This window comes from Bacillus rossius, chromosome 16 (assembly GCF_032445375.1).
Source record: "Bacillus rossius redtenbacheri isolate Brsri chromosome 16, Brsri_v3, whole genome shotgun sequence".
Classification (NCBI taxonomy): Eukaryota; Metazoa; Arthropoda; class Insecta; order Phasmatodea; family Bacillidae; genus Bacillus; species Bacillus rossius.
In genome coordinates, this window is record NC_086343.1 from 33,371,505 (window position 1) to 33,386,529 (window position 15,025).

The 15,025-nt window shown below is 40.6% G+C and overlaps 1 protein-coding gene across 8 annotated transcripts in view; it reads right to left on the reverse strand.

Moving 5' to 3' along the window:
* The window catches only part of LOC134539976 (obscurin), a 570,520-nt gene that overhangs the window by 17,321 nt on the left and 538,174 nt on the right, over positions 1-15,025 (reverse strand). For all 8 annotated transcript variants that reach the window (XM_063382379.1, XM_063382380.1, XM_063382377.1 and 5 more), the window contains one exon: positions 236-524. In XM_063382379.1, the coding sequence (XP_063238449.1) occupies positions 236-524 (289 nt within the window). The remainder of the gene's footprint in view (positions 1-235; positions 525-15,025) is intronic.

The following is a 15,025-nucleotide window of genomic DNA, read 5'->3' on the forward strand; positions in this document are numbered from 1 at the left end:
TCGGAGCTGAGATCTGTTCAGACTACCTCAATTTTCGAACTAGCCGAATAGGTACTGTGATACAGCAGTGTGCAGTAAAATACATCTCTATTAGTTTAGTTATCATGTAACACAATCACATTCACTAAAAATGATAAAATCTGGGTCAAGAATTGAAATTTTTTTTTTTTGAAATACAAAAAAAATTGAATTCTCTTGAATAATTGATCTGGATTGAGGTTGGCACGCAGGTGACCTGGGTGACGACGGTGGCGACCACGTCCTCGGAGTACTCGTGCCGGCTGGACAGGTACGTGAGCACGTCCGCGCCTTGCAGCTTCTCCTGCACCAGCACGGCGACGCCCGCGCCGGGCGGCTTGAAGGCCGCCTCCAGCGCCGCCAGCCGCTCGTGGCGCAGCGAGCGCAGGGCCTCAAACTCCCGCGCCACCCGCGCCTCCGTGCCGGGACCCAGCTCCAGCACCTTGGCCACCACCACCTTGTCCGTGGCCCGCTCGATGCCCTTCACCACCGCCGAGAAGCGGCCCCTGCACCACACGCCCCGCGCCGCCCTCACTCCTCCCGTCGCCGACGCACCGTGAACATTCCTTCCTCACCACCTTCCAATCACACTGTATGTGAGCGAGGGGATTGTGAAAGGGTGCTAGTAATGGGCAGAGGAGACAGTGGAAAGGGAAGCCTACAACTCACGTAGTTTCGGTTCCCTGCAAGAATTTCCGAAGATTTCCGAACCTTTGCGTTTCGGTATTAACGCCACTTCAGCCGCTAAATCAGAAGTTTCCAATGAAAACAAGCATGTTGTGACTGACCTAACCTAACCTAACCCTTCGATTTTTTTTAATTTCAATTTTTGAGAGAAATCCGAAGTTGCACGAACGTGGTAGGGAACCGAAACTACGTGAGTTGTAGGCTTTCCCAGTGGAAATGGAGTGAGAGGATCAAATAGTATGTAATAAGATATGTATAGTGAATAAAGACAATAAGCACAATGTGTTGAGTGAGTTATAATTAAAAAAGACAAACAAAAGGAACAGAACAGAAACATTTAAACAGTCATCTAACTTCTGACACCACAGGGTCACCTTTACGTATAATTACCAAAATTAGGAACAATACAAAATAGATCTAATATTAGTAGGAACTGAATTTACTGTCACAAAGCTGAAAAATTTTCCGAGATCATTTTAACAACATTCAAGTGGATACTCTCAGTGGCGTAGTTAAGGTGACTGGCGCTCCTGGCCAGAATCGAAAATGGCGTCCCCTCTTGGATTAAAGAAGGGAGGCGGGAGGGTTCAGTAACGCGAAACCGTCGCATCAGGAGGGCCCCCCCCCCCCCCCCTTCACTGCTCCGGCGCCCCTGGCGGAGGCCATCCCTGCCACCCGCTTGCTACGCCACTGGATACTCTCACACTAATTGTATTTAATGTCTGATTAAAAACTGAAGTGTTGAAAAAGTAAAATGAAAATTAGCAAATAGCTACATTGATGGAGTAAAAGTTTAGTGACTTTCAGCAGAATCACTATTTAGGGACTTTTTTCCATGAATTTCGTGACCTGTAGACATTCTATATCTAGGGACAATATTATATGGTGAATTGTGATTAAAGCAAAATAACACTGAAAAGCAGGTAATACACTGCATAACACCCATATGCAAGTTACTACACCACAATAGCACCAAAATTCAAGTTATATCATGGAATTAGGCAGCATTTAACCAAAACCTTAATTAAAATCACAAAAAAAAAATTTTAATTTTTGAGATTCAAGGAATTTCATTATCAATTATTTCTGAACAAAAATTGTACCAAGTCCATCCATCAGAAAAATTAATTACATTTGTAGAATTTTTCTCAAATTAAATGAATTTAAAACACAAAAGCTCATTAATTTATTTTTATTGTTTTGAATTTATCTGTTTTAGACCAATTTATTACAAATTATTTCATCACAAATATGCAGCATACAAATACACTATTTTAGCAGAGTAACTATTACAAAAAGTATTTATATATACACTAGAACCTCGATAATCCGAGCTGGATGGGACCGGGGCCAACACGGATTATCAGAACCTCGGATTATTGGAAATACGAATAAAAACACGCTAAATCAATTTCTTATACATATGTCGATGTTTTAATAAAAAGAAAATACAAAAATATTGAAAGGCAGAATAGAAATATATACATAATTATTATTTTTTAAAATAATCTATTATTGTTTTTTTGTTTTTTAATGCTCCTCGCTTCTCAGCTGCTTGTGTGCTCCACTTCTTAAAAAACATTACGTCATTTGGTGTGACGTCATCTTGCTGCTCCACGTATTCGAGTTCCTTTTCTAAGCGTAGAAACCCATCTGCATGGCTAATTTTTTTGTTGGTTTCTTCTTCCTCTTGTTCGTCTTTTTCGGTGTCCTCATCCCGGTTGTTGACCATTTCAATAATTTTCTCATCCGTCAATTCTTCAATTTCATCACTGTCTAACCACTTCTTAACCTCTTCAGCACTGGATTCCATTTCGCAGCCAGGGATTGCCACCATTAAATTCAATAGAGTCATATTATCACAGTCATCTTCAACTGTTTCTTCTTCTTCACTTTGTGAAACTCTCGGTTTTATAAGTTTTGACCAGGATTTCTGTATAGTTTCCTGTTTAATTTCTGACCACGCATCAACTAACCAATAGATAACGTCTTTTATATTAACTGTTTTTAGCATATCTACTAATGAAATTTCTTCTTCTTGCAAAATATATGTCAGAAGCATGCGTCTGTACTTTTTCTTTATTGTCGCAATGACGTCTTGGTCCATAGGTTGAATGAGGCTAGTCACATTTGGGGGCAGGAAAACAGTTTTAATTTCATCACTTGAAAGCTCTTCTACGTTTGGATGGGATGGAGCGTTGTCAATAACCAACAGTGCTTTTCTCGGTAATTGTCGTTCTTTTAAAAATGTTTCTACTGAAGGAACAAATTCCTCGAAGAACCAATTTTTAAAAATGGTCGTATTCATCCACGAGTTCTTTTGATTTTTGTATGCGACGGGTAGTGCGTTCATATTTACATTTTTAAAAGCTCTAGGTTTTTTTGACTTTCCTATCACCAAGGGACGCAGCTTATGTGTCCCAGAGGCATTGGAACATGGTAGAACAGTAATTCGTTCCTTGCTCTTTTTATGCCCAGGAGCGGAAATTTCGTCTTTTGATGCTAGACTCTTGTCAGGTAGCATTTTAAAATTTAACCCAGTCTCGTCACAGTTATATAATTGATCATGTGTGTAGCCCCCTTCTTCGATCATGCTTTGAAATTTTTGAACGCAGTTTTCAGCACCAGCAGCATCAGCTGAAAGCTTTTCTCCTGTGATATGCAATTGCCGCACACCGTATCTTTTTTTTCCATTTATCCAGCCATCCTTTACTGGCATTAAAATTGCTTTCACCTTCTTGTAATTTATTACGAAAATACTGCGCTTTTTCTTGTAATATAGGCCCAGAAAGAGGGACACCTTTTTGCCGCTGTGCTAAAAACCATGAAAACAAAGCTTCACTTGTTTTTTCGTACTCACTTTTTTTCATACGAGATCTGGATGTTGTAGCCTGAGAAAGATTTTTTTGAGTTTGCCATAACTCCAATTTCTGTCTGTTGCGCCTCCAGTCGCCCACAGTAACAGCACTCACTCCTAAATCACGCACAATTGTTTTTAGCGGCTCACCTTTATCAACCCGCGTCAGCGCTTCTAATTTATCACTTAATGATATTTCAGTATGTTTTCTTTTACTCATACTGGTTCGTAATAGAACTGGGATGTAACTACATAGATGTGCTCACGGCGAAGAACTTATGGGAACTAAAAATTGCCCTCTGGAGGGAACGCGGGGAAGTGACGAGGGGGCGGAGGATCTAGGCCGACGGAGAAAAGGGGTTTCCCCCAATGTTCTAAAAAGAGATTCTTGCGACTTCTGACAGGGGTGGGCCGCTACCTGCTATGTACAGTCACTTACCCAACTCACCCCATCGGGCCTTCCTCCTCAACGTAGCCCTGGCCGTCCCTACGTGTATATATGTTTGCAAAATTCGTATTTTTTTCTTTCTCATAACCCCCGAAACTGACTCGGATTATTGGGGACTCGGATTATCGGAGCTCGGATTATCGAGACCCTAGTGTATATAAAAAAAACCTGAAATATTCTATTTTAAAAACCAAACTGGACTAAAAATAAAAACATAAAATCTTGTCGGCTATAAGTGTATTGTAGTTGCAGTCCGTATAACTAACACTAGATAAAAAATCTTAGGAAATTTGAGGCTCTGCTTCGCTCCCAACATTGGGTGATTGCATTTTCATGTGATTTTTTTTTTTTTTTCATTATGTAAAGGTGATTCCTACGAATGTTTCAATGTATGTAGTCATTGCATCCTTAAGTTCTGAAGCAGATTGTTGCCAGATATATCGACGTAAAGGCCTTGAGAGTCATTTCCCTGTCACCGCAACCTCCTGAGTATGACTCACTCTTTTTATAAAACACTACCATTGGTTTTAAATTGTTTGATTTGTCTTAATAAATATAGTAAACCCCATTGTAAAGTTCCTGCTTGTAATACTCATTAGTAAAATGGCGTAAATTTCCCGAAGAAAAATAGCAAAATCAATTCAAAGAGTGATTTGTTGAGTAAATCTTAATTTAAAGAGAATTTTCTAGAGTTAATGCTTTGAAAGAAGCAAATATCTTTTTTATTTAGTGTGAATTTTCTTAAATGATGACTATTAGAAACTGAGTTAAAGTTTTTTTAGTTCTTTATGGCTGGTGTGTATAATTATTAAAAAATATATATAGATTAGAAACCTTCAAAATTTAGTTCCTGCTTATAAAATTTACCTGAATAATTATTTTTTCTTTACCTCCTTGGGAAATATTCTAACCAGGTCCTGCAAATGACTTCTTTCTAAGCTCTCACGGTGTTGGGCAGATCATTGCAAATATAAATAAACGTTGTAACCAGTACAACTGTTTACAGTTATATATTATTATTTTTATTATGATTGTAATATTAATTGTATGTTCCACGAGGGAATATTATGTATTTAATTGTTTTGATTGTAAAGAGGACAACCAAGGCATAACAAATATGACACATCTTATTACCATAGACGACACACTTTCAACTTCAGGGTCTTCTAAGAATTATTCCTTGGAAACTTAACTCATTTGGTCTTAGTTCAATTCTTTTACACTCCAACATCCACGTTTTTATTTCACTATGCAACTTATTCTGTTTGCTGATATCGATAGCTCCTTGGTTGCTAGGGACGGTCAGTAAATAGATATTAGGAGGAAGAAGGGAGACGTCATCGCCATCTTGCGGAAAGAAGACGTTTCTCGGGCTGGGGCAAACCAAAGCCTTGGTTGCCGCCCGAGAAATAGAAGATTTCGCGTCATCCGCGATCGTGTCCTGCTTAGCATTCTCCTCTCTCCGAGTTGAGAAAATTGTATCTGGATTAAATAAATCCTAGATAGGGAGTATCGGCGACTTCGAGTGCCAACTTCCGCGTCGGTCCCGTTTTCGTCTCGTAGTGGTTCCAGACATCTGAGGGCAGCGCCAGCTGAGATTCGACCACGAAGATTGGTGAGACCAATCCAGAATTCAACCAGACTTTCCAGGACGAGAGGGATGTCGAGTCTTCAGCTGATACCCGGCGACCTCAGCACCTCTGTAGTTCGCTAATTACAGCATTACAGCATCCAGAGTTCCAGTGTAGCAGCAGACCACCTGGAGGTCCTGTGAAGAGAGACTCAAGCCTCCGACGACGGATAGCTAGACCCGGCAGGATATTCAACGTGTTCTAGTGACGTCATTTGCATCTAATTTCCGACACCTAGATTTGACACCTTGGTTGTTTCTCAATTAATCTCATTTTAAACGTAATTTCACACCAATATTTAAGAACCATTAAAATCATATGTTTTTCAATTATTATTTCATTTATATGCAAATTTCCACTATTCACGTAACACCACTAAATTTACTTTTTATAATTACTCTCCATACAGTAACCCAGGGCAGTGACGTGCTAGCTGGACTATCAGTCTGGGCAGATCATCCAGCAGTAGCGGTCCTGGTATTTACTGCAACGAGGGTAGGCGCCAAGAACCCCGTGAGAACACATTAATACAATAGCAAGGAGGTTTATTACAGTGGCTACCACAAGCTAGGAGTAGCAGCATAAACAGAGAATAACTTTCAGTGGCGAGCCAACTTAGGGGCATCGACGTGGGTCTACGCTCACTGGACCGTCTACAAAAGTGAAATTGTGTAGTTTGCTGTAGCATAGCATACTAGTACGTCGGAACCACAACAAGATGGCCGACGAAGGTATGTATTTCCTGAGGCACAAAAAGACCAGCTCCGACAAGGAGGAAACGTCAGTCGAGGGCCAGAAAGAAATGCTAGGCTGTGTTGACAACGAAAACAAAGAGGATACACCCACACTAAGCGTTGAAGCAGGTCAAGAAATTAGCTTTGCTCCCGAACCCGCGCGCATAGAGGAAAGTAACACTTCCGAACCAGTTGTGCAGGCAGCTAAAGAAAACGCGAATAATATTTCCATGGAGGATTTGATGCGAGCCCTGAACGAGGTTACCAAACAAAACCAGGAGCAGGCAAAAATATTATCTGACGAGATGGCTAGACAGAGGTCCGAAGCGGCGGAACAGGCAAAAATATTATCTGACGAGATGGCTAGACAGAGGTCCGAAGCGGCGGAACAAAACAGGTTACAACATCTTGAATTGATAGATAAAGTAGAAGCTAAAATTGGTGACGTAACCAGACAACTAGCGACACAAATTCGCGACACGCAGGAGGAAGTTCATAACATTCGTGAAACAGTAATGAACAGATTTGAGGAAATTGACGCGCAAGTAACCGAATTACAGCAACATGTAATTAACACAGAAACTACGTGCACAGAGGTCGCAAAACGTACTGCAGAGGAACAGTTCAACCATTACGTTCAGCTTAGCGAAACACAATTCGCGAACGTAAATACCGCGCTACAACGACATGAAGCGAGTAGTGCAGACGACATTCGAAACGTGAATAGAAAATTGATCCAGCTCGAGAACTGCGTGCAGCATTTGTCATTGTCTGGAGCGGCAGCGCATACACCGATAAACGTTGACACAATGAACGCGTCTGCGGCTGAAATGATGACGTCAGCGCAGCGAGACCCGTCCGCGTCGTCACACCAGGCTACGCCTACTTACCGTTCACAAGACGTGATTACCAACACTGCAGCCGGACAACAAGTAATATTAGTGGATACAGCAGCCTTAAACCACCCTGCTAGGCATTGGTCAGAGGAAATGCCTGTATTTTCCTCAAAATCCACGGAAAATCCACGTAAATTTATAAAATTATTCGAAGAATACGCGGAGAGATTCAATCTTTCGGACACAGAAAAATTGCGATGTTTGAACAACTGCTTGAAAAGTACCGCATATTATTGGTGGGAAGTTAACCAAACTTCCATATCATCATTTGGACAGTTTAAAGCAGCTTTCCTACAACAACACTGGAGATTGAAAATTCAGGGGAATTTACGCGCTCAGTTACACGGAGAAAAGTATGATCCTAAGAAAAACAAGACACTCGAGGCTCATTTAAGCGACATGTTCGAGTGTACCCGCTATCTAGACGTTGTCATGAGCGACGATGAATTCGTGGCAATGATTTTAGGCCAACTTCCGATGCGCTACCAATTACATCTGACAGGTAGAAGCTTTGACGGTATAGCAGATTTCCGGGAACAGCTACTCGCATATGACAGGCTCGGTCGTCAGAATAGAAGTAGCCAGCGAGAGGAATCTGAAAAATCACCGGTGAACAGACAACCACCGCTGTATCAGCCTTGGAATCAGCGGCGTAATGAAAATTACCCGGAGAATAACCAACGTAAACAGCCGCACGTGAACAGTCTAATTTGGGGCAAGAATAAGCCGGCCCATAGACGAAACACTTGGTATTCAGGCCGTGACAACAACGATGTTTACCATAGAGGTTCGAAGTCACGCGAGTTTGAACGCTCAAAACACAACCGCTCGTGGCGTAACAGCGAGGAACGCGGAGAATACAGACGCGGAGGAATTATTTATGATTCAACGCCTAGGCGAGAAGGTAGGGGCGAACAGTCTAGAACCCCGCCTACCTCACCGAGACGACCACCCAGGTCGCCGCGCTATAAGGACGACAGACATTCGCCCAAATATTCGAGTAAAAACTACGACAACTCGAAACATTATTACGAAAATCGAGGAGAGGCGAAGTCATCCGGTAGTCCGCGGAACCGACAGCCACACAAACCAAACTCCCCTAGCAAGTTATCGGTTAACCAACTGAGAAGTGAAGCCGCCGGTAATGAAGCTATTCAATTTTCACAGAATACATTCCAGAATCAACCTTCATCTTCATCACAGTACTCAGGGTATTTTGCGAGACAAGAACCCGTCAATCCTATCACCTACTATGCAAATCCACAAGGCATAGAACCGATACTGGCTAAGTCTACGTCCAGTACCGTGACGTTTGGCGCCGGTAATAGCCAGGAAAACAGAAAGTTAAACTAGAAGAGGTCGGTGATGGTACGCCCCGAGCACCGATCGTGAATAGTAATAAGGGGTTAATCCTAGTCCAAGACAGTAAGAGGATGTGTACAATAGTAATGCATGAAAATGAGAGAGATTTCTTGTCAAACGAAGATGACATTGTTACTAAAATTCCAGAAGCATTTTGTCCGGAATTAAATTTATTTGTTTGCGGATTACTCACACCTGTGTTATTGGATAGTGGTGCTGAGATAAGTTGCATTAGCAAAAGTTTAGTATCTGCAATTGAAGATACAGCTTTTAAATTACCTATATTACCCATTTCAAGTCTCAAGATATTAGGAGTCACATCTAGAGCAAGCCCAGTAGTGAATCGACAGGCAATGATTACTATAGAAGGATTGGGACACACTAAAATCGCTAACCCATTGATTGTTAGAGGTCTAGCTAAACCAGTCATTCTAGGAACAGACTTCTTAACAAAGTACGGCATTATACTAGACTTTGGAGGATGGTTAGTAACTACTACTGACAGCATAGTACCAAACACTACAACAAAATGGCAGGTATCTGATAAATTAGTCGGATTGCTACAGCAAGAGATAAGGCTACACCAGATATCTAATGTGAGTGAAGGAAAATCTTTAATGGTCACATCCGAAGATTTGTTGCAAGCCGTTGTAGAGGTAAAGACGATCGAGAATAATCAGAAGCAGGAGTTGTATAACTTATTGGAAAACCATAAAATTGTATTTTCAGATAAACCAGGTCGGAACAACTTGTATGAAGCTAAAATAGTTGTGAAAGCAGGAGAACTGTTCCACAAGAGGTCGTATCCGATACCGGCGAAGTATTTTCGGGAAGCAGAAGAATATTTAAATTTAATGTTAGACTGGAAAGTGGTTCACAGAGAAGCTAGTCCATTCGCTAATCCGATGGTCTGCGTAAGAAAGAAGGATGGTAGTGTAAGGCTATGTTTGGACGCGCGAGAAATAAACAAAATAACTGTAAGAGATCGTGAAAGTCCGCACAACACGAGCGATATACTGAGATTATACCAGGGAGTCAAGTACTTAACTACTCTTGATTTATCTGCAGGCTATTGGCAGATTCCGCTCAAACGAGAGTCACAGCAGTACACCGCATTTCTATTCAGAAATCACCAATACGTGTTCAAAGTCATGCCATTCGGACTTTGCAATGCGGTGGCGGAGTTCACTCGTTGTTTAGATGCGACATTGGGTCCGGAATGCAAGAGTTTTGCACGCGCATACGTGGACGACATACTGATAACTTCCAGTACGTTTGAAGAACACATGCAACATCTAAACATGGTAATATCGAAACTGAGAGCCGCAGGAATGACAATCAAGCTAAAGAAATCGCTATTTTGCAGGGAAGAGGTACCTTTCTTAGGTCACATACTCACACCTTCAGGTATTAGAACTGCACCTGATAAGCTAAATGCTATCGTGAATTTTCCTACCCCGAGGAATGTAAAGCAGCTCAGAGCTTTTATCGGAGTGATAGGTTTCTACAGAAATTACTCGGATCAAGTTGCTAAGATCACATTTCCACTTTTTGCATTACTTAAGAAAAGTAAAGAATGGAACTGGACCGAAATTGAACAGCAAGCGTTTGAATCGTTAAAAGCCATATTTTTGAACGAACATGTAATACACCATCCAATCCAAGGGAAAACGTTTATTTTGTACACTGACGCATCAGCGTATGCATTGGGCGTGAAACTAGCGCAATGTGATGAATTGGGCATAGAGAAAACAGTTGCTATGGCGAGTCGTACTATGAACGCAGCGGAAAGAAATTATACAGTAACCGAGCGGGAAGCGTTGGCAATCGTCTGGTCTTTGCAGAAGTTTAGAGATTTACTCCTTGGCGAGAAAATTAAATTAATGACAGATCATCAGGCACTGACGTGTCTAAAAACTGGCAAGACATTCGGTAGCAGATTAACGCGCTGGTGCTTACTGATCCAGGAATACGACATTGAAATACACCACGTGAAAGGTCAAGACAATATAGCAGCTGACTATTTGAGCCGAGCTCCGGACATGTTAGGCGAGTCGTCAATTCAAAACAGAAATAGTAAGGAGTACCTGGTAGCGAAATTAATCACGCAAGCCATAGAGGAAAATCCTAAGTTACAGGATATATTTCACAATATTAAGGGAGCGCAAGAAACGGACGAGTTTTGCCAAGCCGTCAAAACTAAATTATTGGAATTACCACAAACTCACAAGATACATCTATTGTATAGTATATCAGAGGAAGGAATTCTCTTTAGGAATAACGCACCTAAAACACCAGTGGAAAAGTATTGGAAACCAGTGTTACCAGCTAGCATGCAAAACACTATAGTTCGAGAAATACACGAATTGGTAGGTCACATTGGTTCTCCTAAGCTCTACGAAATGCTACGAAGACAAGTTTACTGGAATAATATGCCGAAGTGTATATTAAAAATAGTGTCTGCGTGTGACCTATGTCAGAAATCCAAACACTCTAACGAAAGTATGGAAGTGACATTTCAGCCAATTTTACCTGAAAAGCCGCTACAGCTAGTCTCTATTGATCTGTATGGACCCCTACCCACATCCAAGGCAGGCGTAAAATACGTTGTAGTAATTATGGATATATTTTCCAAATATACTAAGCTTTTTGCTATTAAGCAAGCAAACGCTGAGACCGTGTTAAGGAAGATGAAATCATTCATTTCGCAAATAGGAAAAGTTGAGTGCGTTTTGTCAGACCGTGGAACGCAATTCACCAGCGCTAAGTGGCAGCGAGGTATGCAAAGTTTAGGGGTGATCCCTACTACTTCTTCTGTCCGTCATCCTCAAAGTAATCCTGTGGAGCGGCAGATGAGGAATCTAGGAAATATGCTTAGGGCGTATTGTCACAATGCACAACAAAGTTGGCGAGATTATATACCATTGGTAGAATGCATCCTTAATCATACAGTACACAGTTCGACAGGATTAACACCCCATGAAATTATTACTGCGGAACGATCAGAGGCGTTACCGATTACCATATTACCCGACCACGATAAGAACACGAAAGAACCGGAAACGATAAGCGAAGATATGAGGGAACAAATAGAGAAATTTGTTACAGCTCGTCTACATCTAGATGCAGAACGTCGAAGTAAGCTACAGAAGCCGAAACGAATAACGAAGTTAAATATAGGAGACCTAGTGCTTAAACGAACTAATCCTGTTAGTGACATGTGGAAACAGGTGACGAAGAAGTTGTTTTTATTATACGAAGGGCCATTTCAAGTTTGTGAACGAATAAATGAGAACTGTTACACTCTCAAGGAAACTGACAATGACAAGGTAATCGGAAGATTTAATCTAACACAGCTAAGGCTTTATAAGCAACCTAAGTCTTAGATACGCTGATCTATAACGTATATTTAAGAGATGATGTTTGGTCAAGTCATCAGTGACATTCGACATAAAGTAGATTTATTGTTTGGCTATAATTAATGTTTATCCCAACAGTAAGGGAACAATATGTTGCATCGCTAAAACAAGCACGCATGCTTGAGGCTAATTTAGTGTCCACTGTGTCGGAGTACCAGTGAGGACATTTCTGTGCGTAGAGCACTTATCGACGATTTGTTTTTGTCCACTGAGCATGTAGGCCAGTGCGGACATTTGTCGCGGATATGCGATTTTCGTCGTCGATGGTTGTCACACCTATGTGTGGTGGTGTGAATTTTTATTAGCCAGTGCGTAGGATTTGAGCCATGCCACATAATTATTTAATTATTGAAATTATTGAAGAATTTGATATCTACTATATGTCTACGTCATGGAAGATTTGAAGATCATGAAGATAACTCGTTAAGATCCAGTAGCGTTCGTCGAGAGGCGTCATCTAAGAGAGAAGAGCCAGCTGTTAGTCAGGCGAAACACGTCACTGTCACATACACTATTATTAATACCTGAGATTCTTTTGAGATATAGTTCACGTTACCGTTCGTCCTTCAACCAACTTACATATCTGAACACAGCTCCGTCACTATTGCACTGACACATACACCACTTCGTTTCATTTCTCCTAGCTTCGACATTCATATTATTTTCTATTTAGGAATTTGTTCCTACCATACACGCTAAGCTAAACAAAGAGCTAGTATTTCATTACTCTCGTTATAAATATATGAATCTGATGAGATTTCATTTAATTGAATTTGTCATTTGGCACATGCTTATTACCAAAGAAAAAGCTTGCCTTATGAGCTAATTTTGAGAATCATTACACTCAACCATTAGTATTGAGCTTGTAATAAAGACATTTCAATACTATTATAAACAATTTTGCCTAAGCAGAGAACAACCATTTATTTAAAATATTTTTGTCAGACAAACTAAAGAAAGTGAACACTAGTGAGTGCATTTTCGTCGACAACGAGAAAGTGTTCGAGAACACGAGTGTGTATACGTGATAACTACGTAATGTTTTATTTGTGATTCATAACTTCGTGCATTATCTGAACGGAAAACATTGTCAGATATTTTGTCAACGATCTACGAATTTGTCAATAACATTTCTACGTACTTGTGTCTATTGTACATGTTTATTCTATTATTTTATTAATATTTATCTACAAAAGAAAACAAAAACACTAAGTCACTTTATTCAGGACTAGATACTGATGATATGTGATATTGTGTATATATAATATGAGAATTTGATTTGTTTTAAATAATTAATTGATGTTGATTGAAAAGATAACAACATGTTACCTATTAGTTTAAAACAAGTGATATGTTTAATTTTATTATCTTGAATATTATGTTAATAATTATTACTTTTATGATATGCTGAATGTAACATCATAAAATTTATCTCACACAGACTCTGATAGACTTTCAACGAATAGAAGTGAGAAATTTAAGATTTGTTATTCAAGAAAAAACATAGTCATGCTAACTCAATGTATATTTAGAAAGTTTATTTTGATTTTTCTGGAAGAAAAGATCACAACAAACATTGAAGCGGCTCTGTAACCAGTACAACTGTTTACAGTTATATATTATTATTTTTATTATGATTGTAATATTAATTGTATGTTCCACGAGGGAATATTATGTATTTAATTGTTTTGATTGTAAAGAGGACAACCAAGGCATAACAAATATGACACATCTTATTACCATAGACGACACACTTTCAACTTCAGGGTCTTCTAAGAATTATTCCTTGGAAACTTAACTCATTTGGTCTTAGTTCGATTCTTTTACACTCCAACATCCACGTTTTTATTTCACTATGCAACTTATTCTGTTTGCTGATATCGATAGCTCCTTGGTTGCTAGGGACGGTCAGTAAATAGATATTAGGAGGAAGAAGGGAGACGCCATCGCCATCTTGCGGAAAGAAGACGTTTCTCGGGCTGGGGCAAACCAAAGCCTTGGTTGCCGCCCGAGAAATAGAAGATTTCGCGTCATCCGCGATCGTGTCCTGCTTAGCATTCTCCTCTCTCCGAGTTGAGAAAATTGTATCTGGATTAAATAAATCCTAGATAGGGAGTATCGGCGACTTCGAGTGCCAACTTCCGCGTCGGTCCCGTTTTCGTCTCGTAGTGGTTCCAGACATCTGAGGGCAGCGCCAGCTGAGATTCGACCACGAAGATTGGTGAGACCAATCCAGAATTCAACCAGACTTTCCAGGACGAGAGGGATGTCGAGTCTTCAGCTGATACCCGGCGACCTCAGCACCTCTGTAGTTCGCTAATTACAGCATTACAGCATCCAGAGTTCCAGTGTAGCAGCAGACCACCTGGAGGTCCTGTGAAGAGAGACTCAAGCCTCCGACGACGGATAGCTAGACCCGGCAGGATATTCAACGTGTTCTAGTGACGTCATTTGCATCTAATTTCCGACACCTAGATTTGACACCTTGGTTGTTTCTCAATTAATCTCATTTTAAACGTAATTTCACACCAATATTTAAGAACCATTAAAATCATATGTTTTTCAATTATTATTTCATTTATATGCAAATTTCCACTATTCACGTAACACCACTAAATTTACTTTTTATAATTACTCTCCATACAGTAACCCAGGGCAGTGACGTGCTAACTGGACTATCAGTCTGGGCAGATCATCCAGCAGTAGCGGTCCTGGTATTTACTGCAACGAGGGTAGGCGCCAAGAACCCCGTGAGAACACATTAATACAATAGCAAGGAGGTTTATTACAGTGGCTACCACAAGCTAGGAGTAGCAGCATAAACAGAGAATAACTTTCAACGTGAAACTCTCAGTTCCCCGCAGGGCCATCGGAAGTGCCTTTTGGTGCTCGGGCCCCGTGAATCACGCGACCAATAACTGGTTTGCGTTAGTTTCAAGGCAGCAGTCACAACGCTGAAGAATTTTTTTCTGC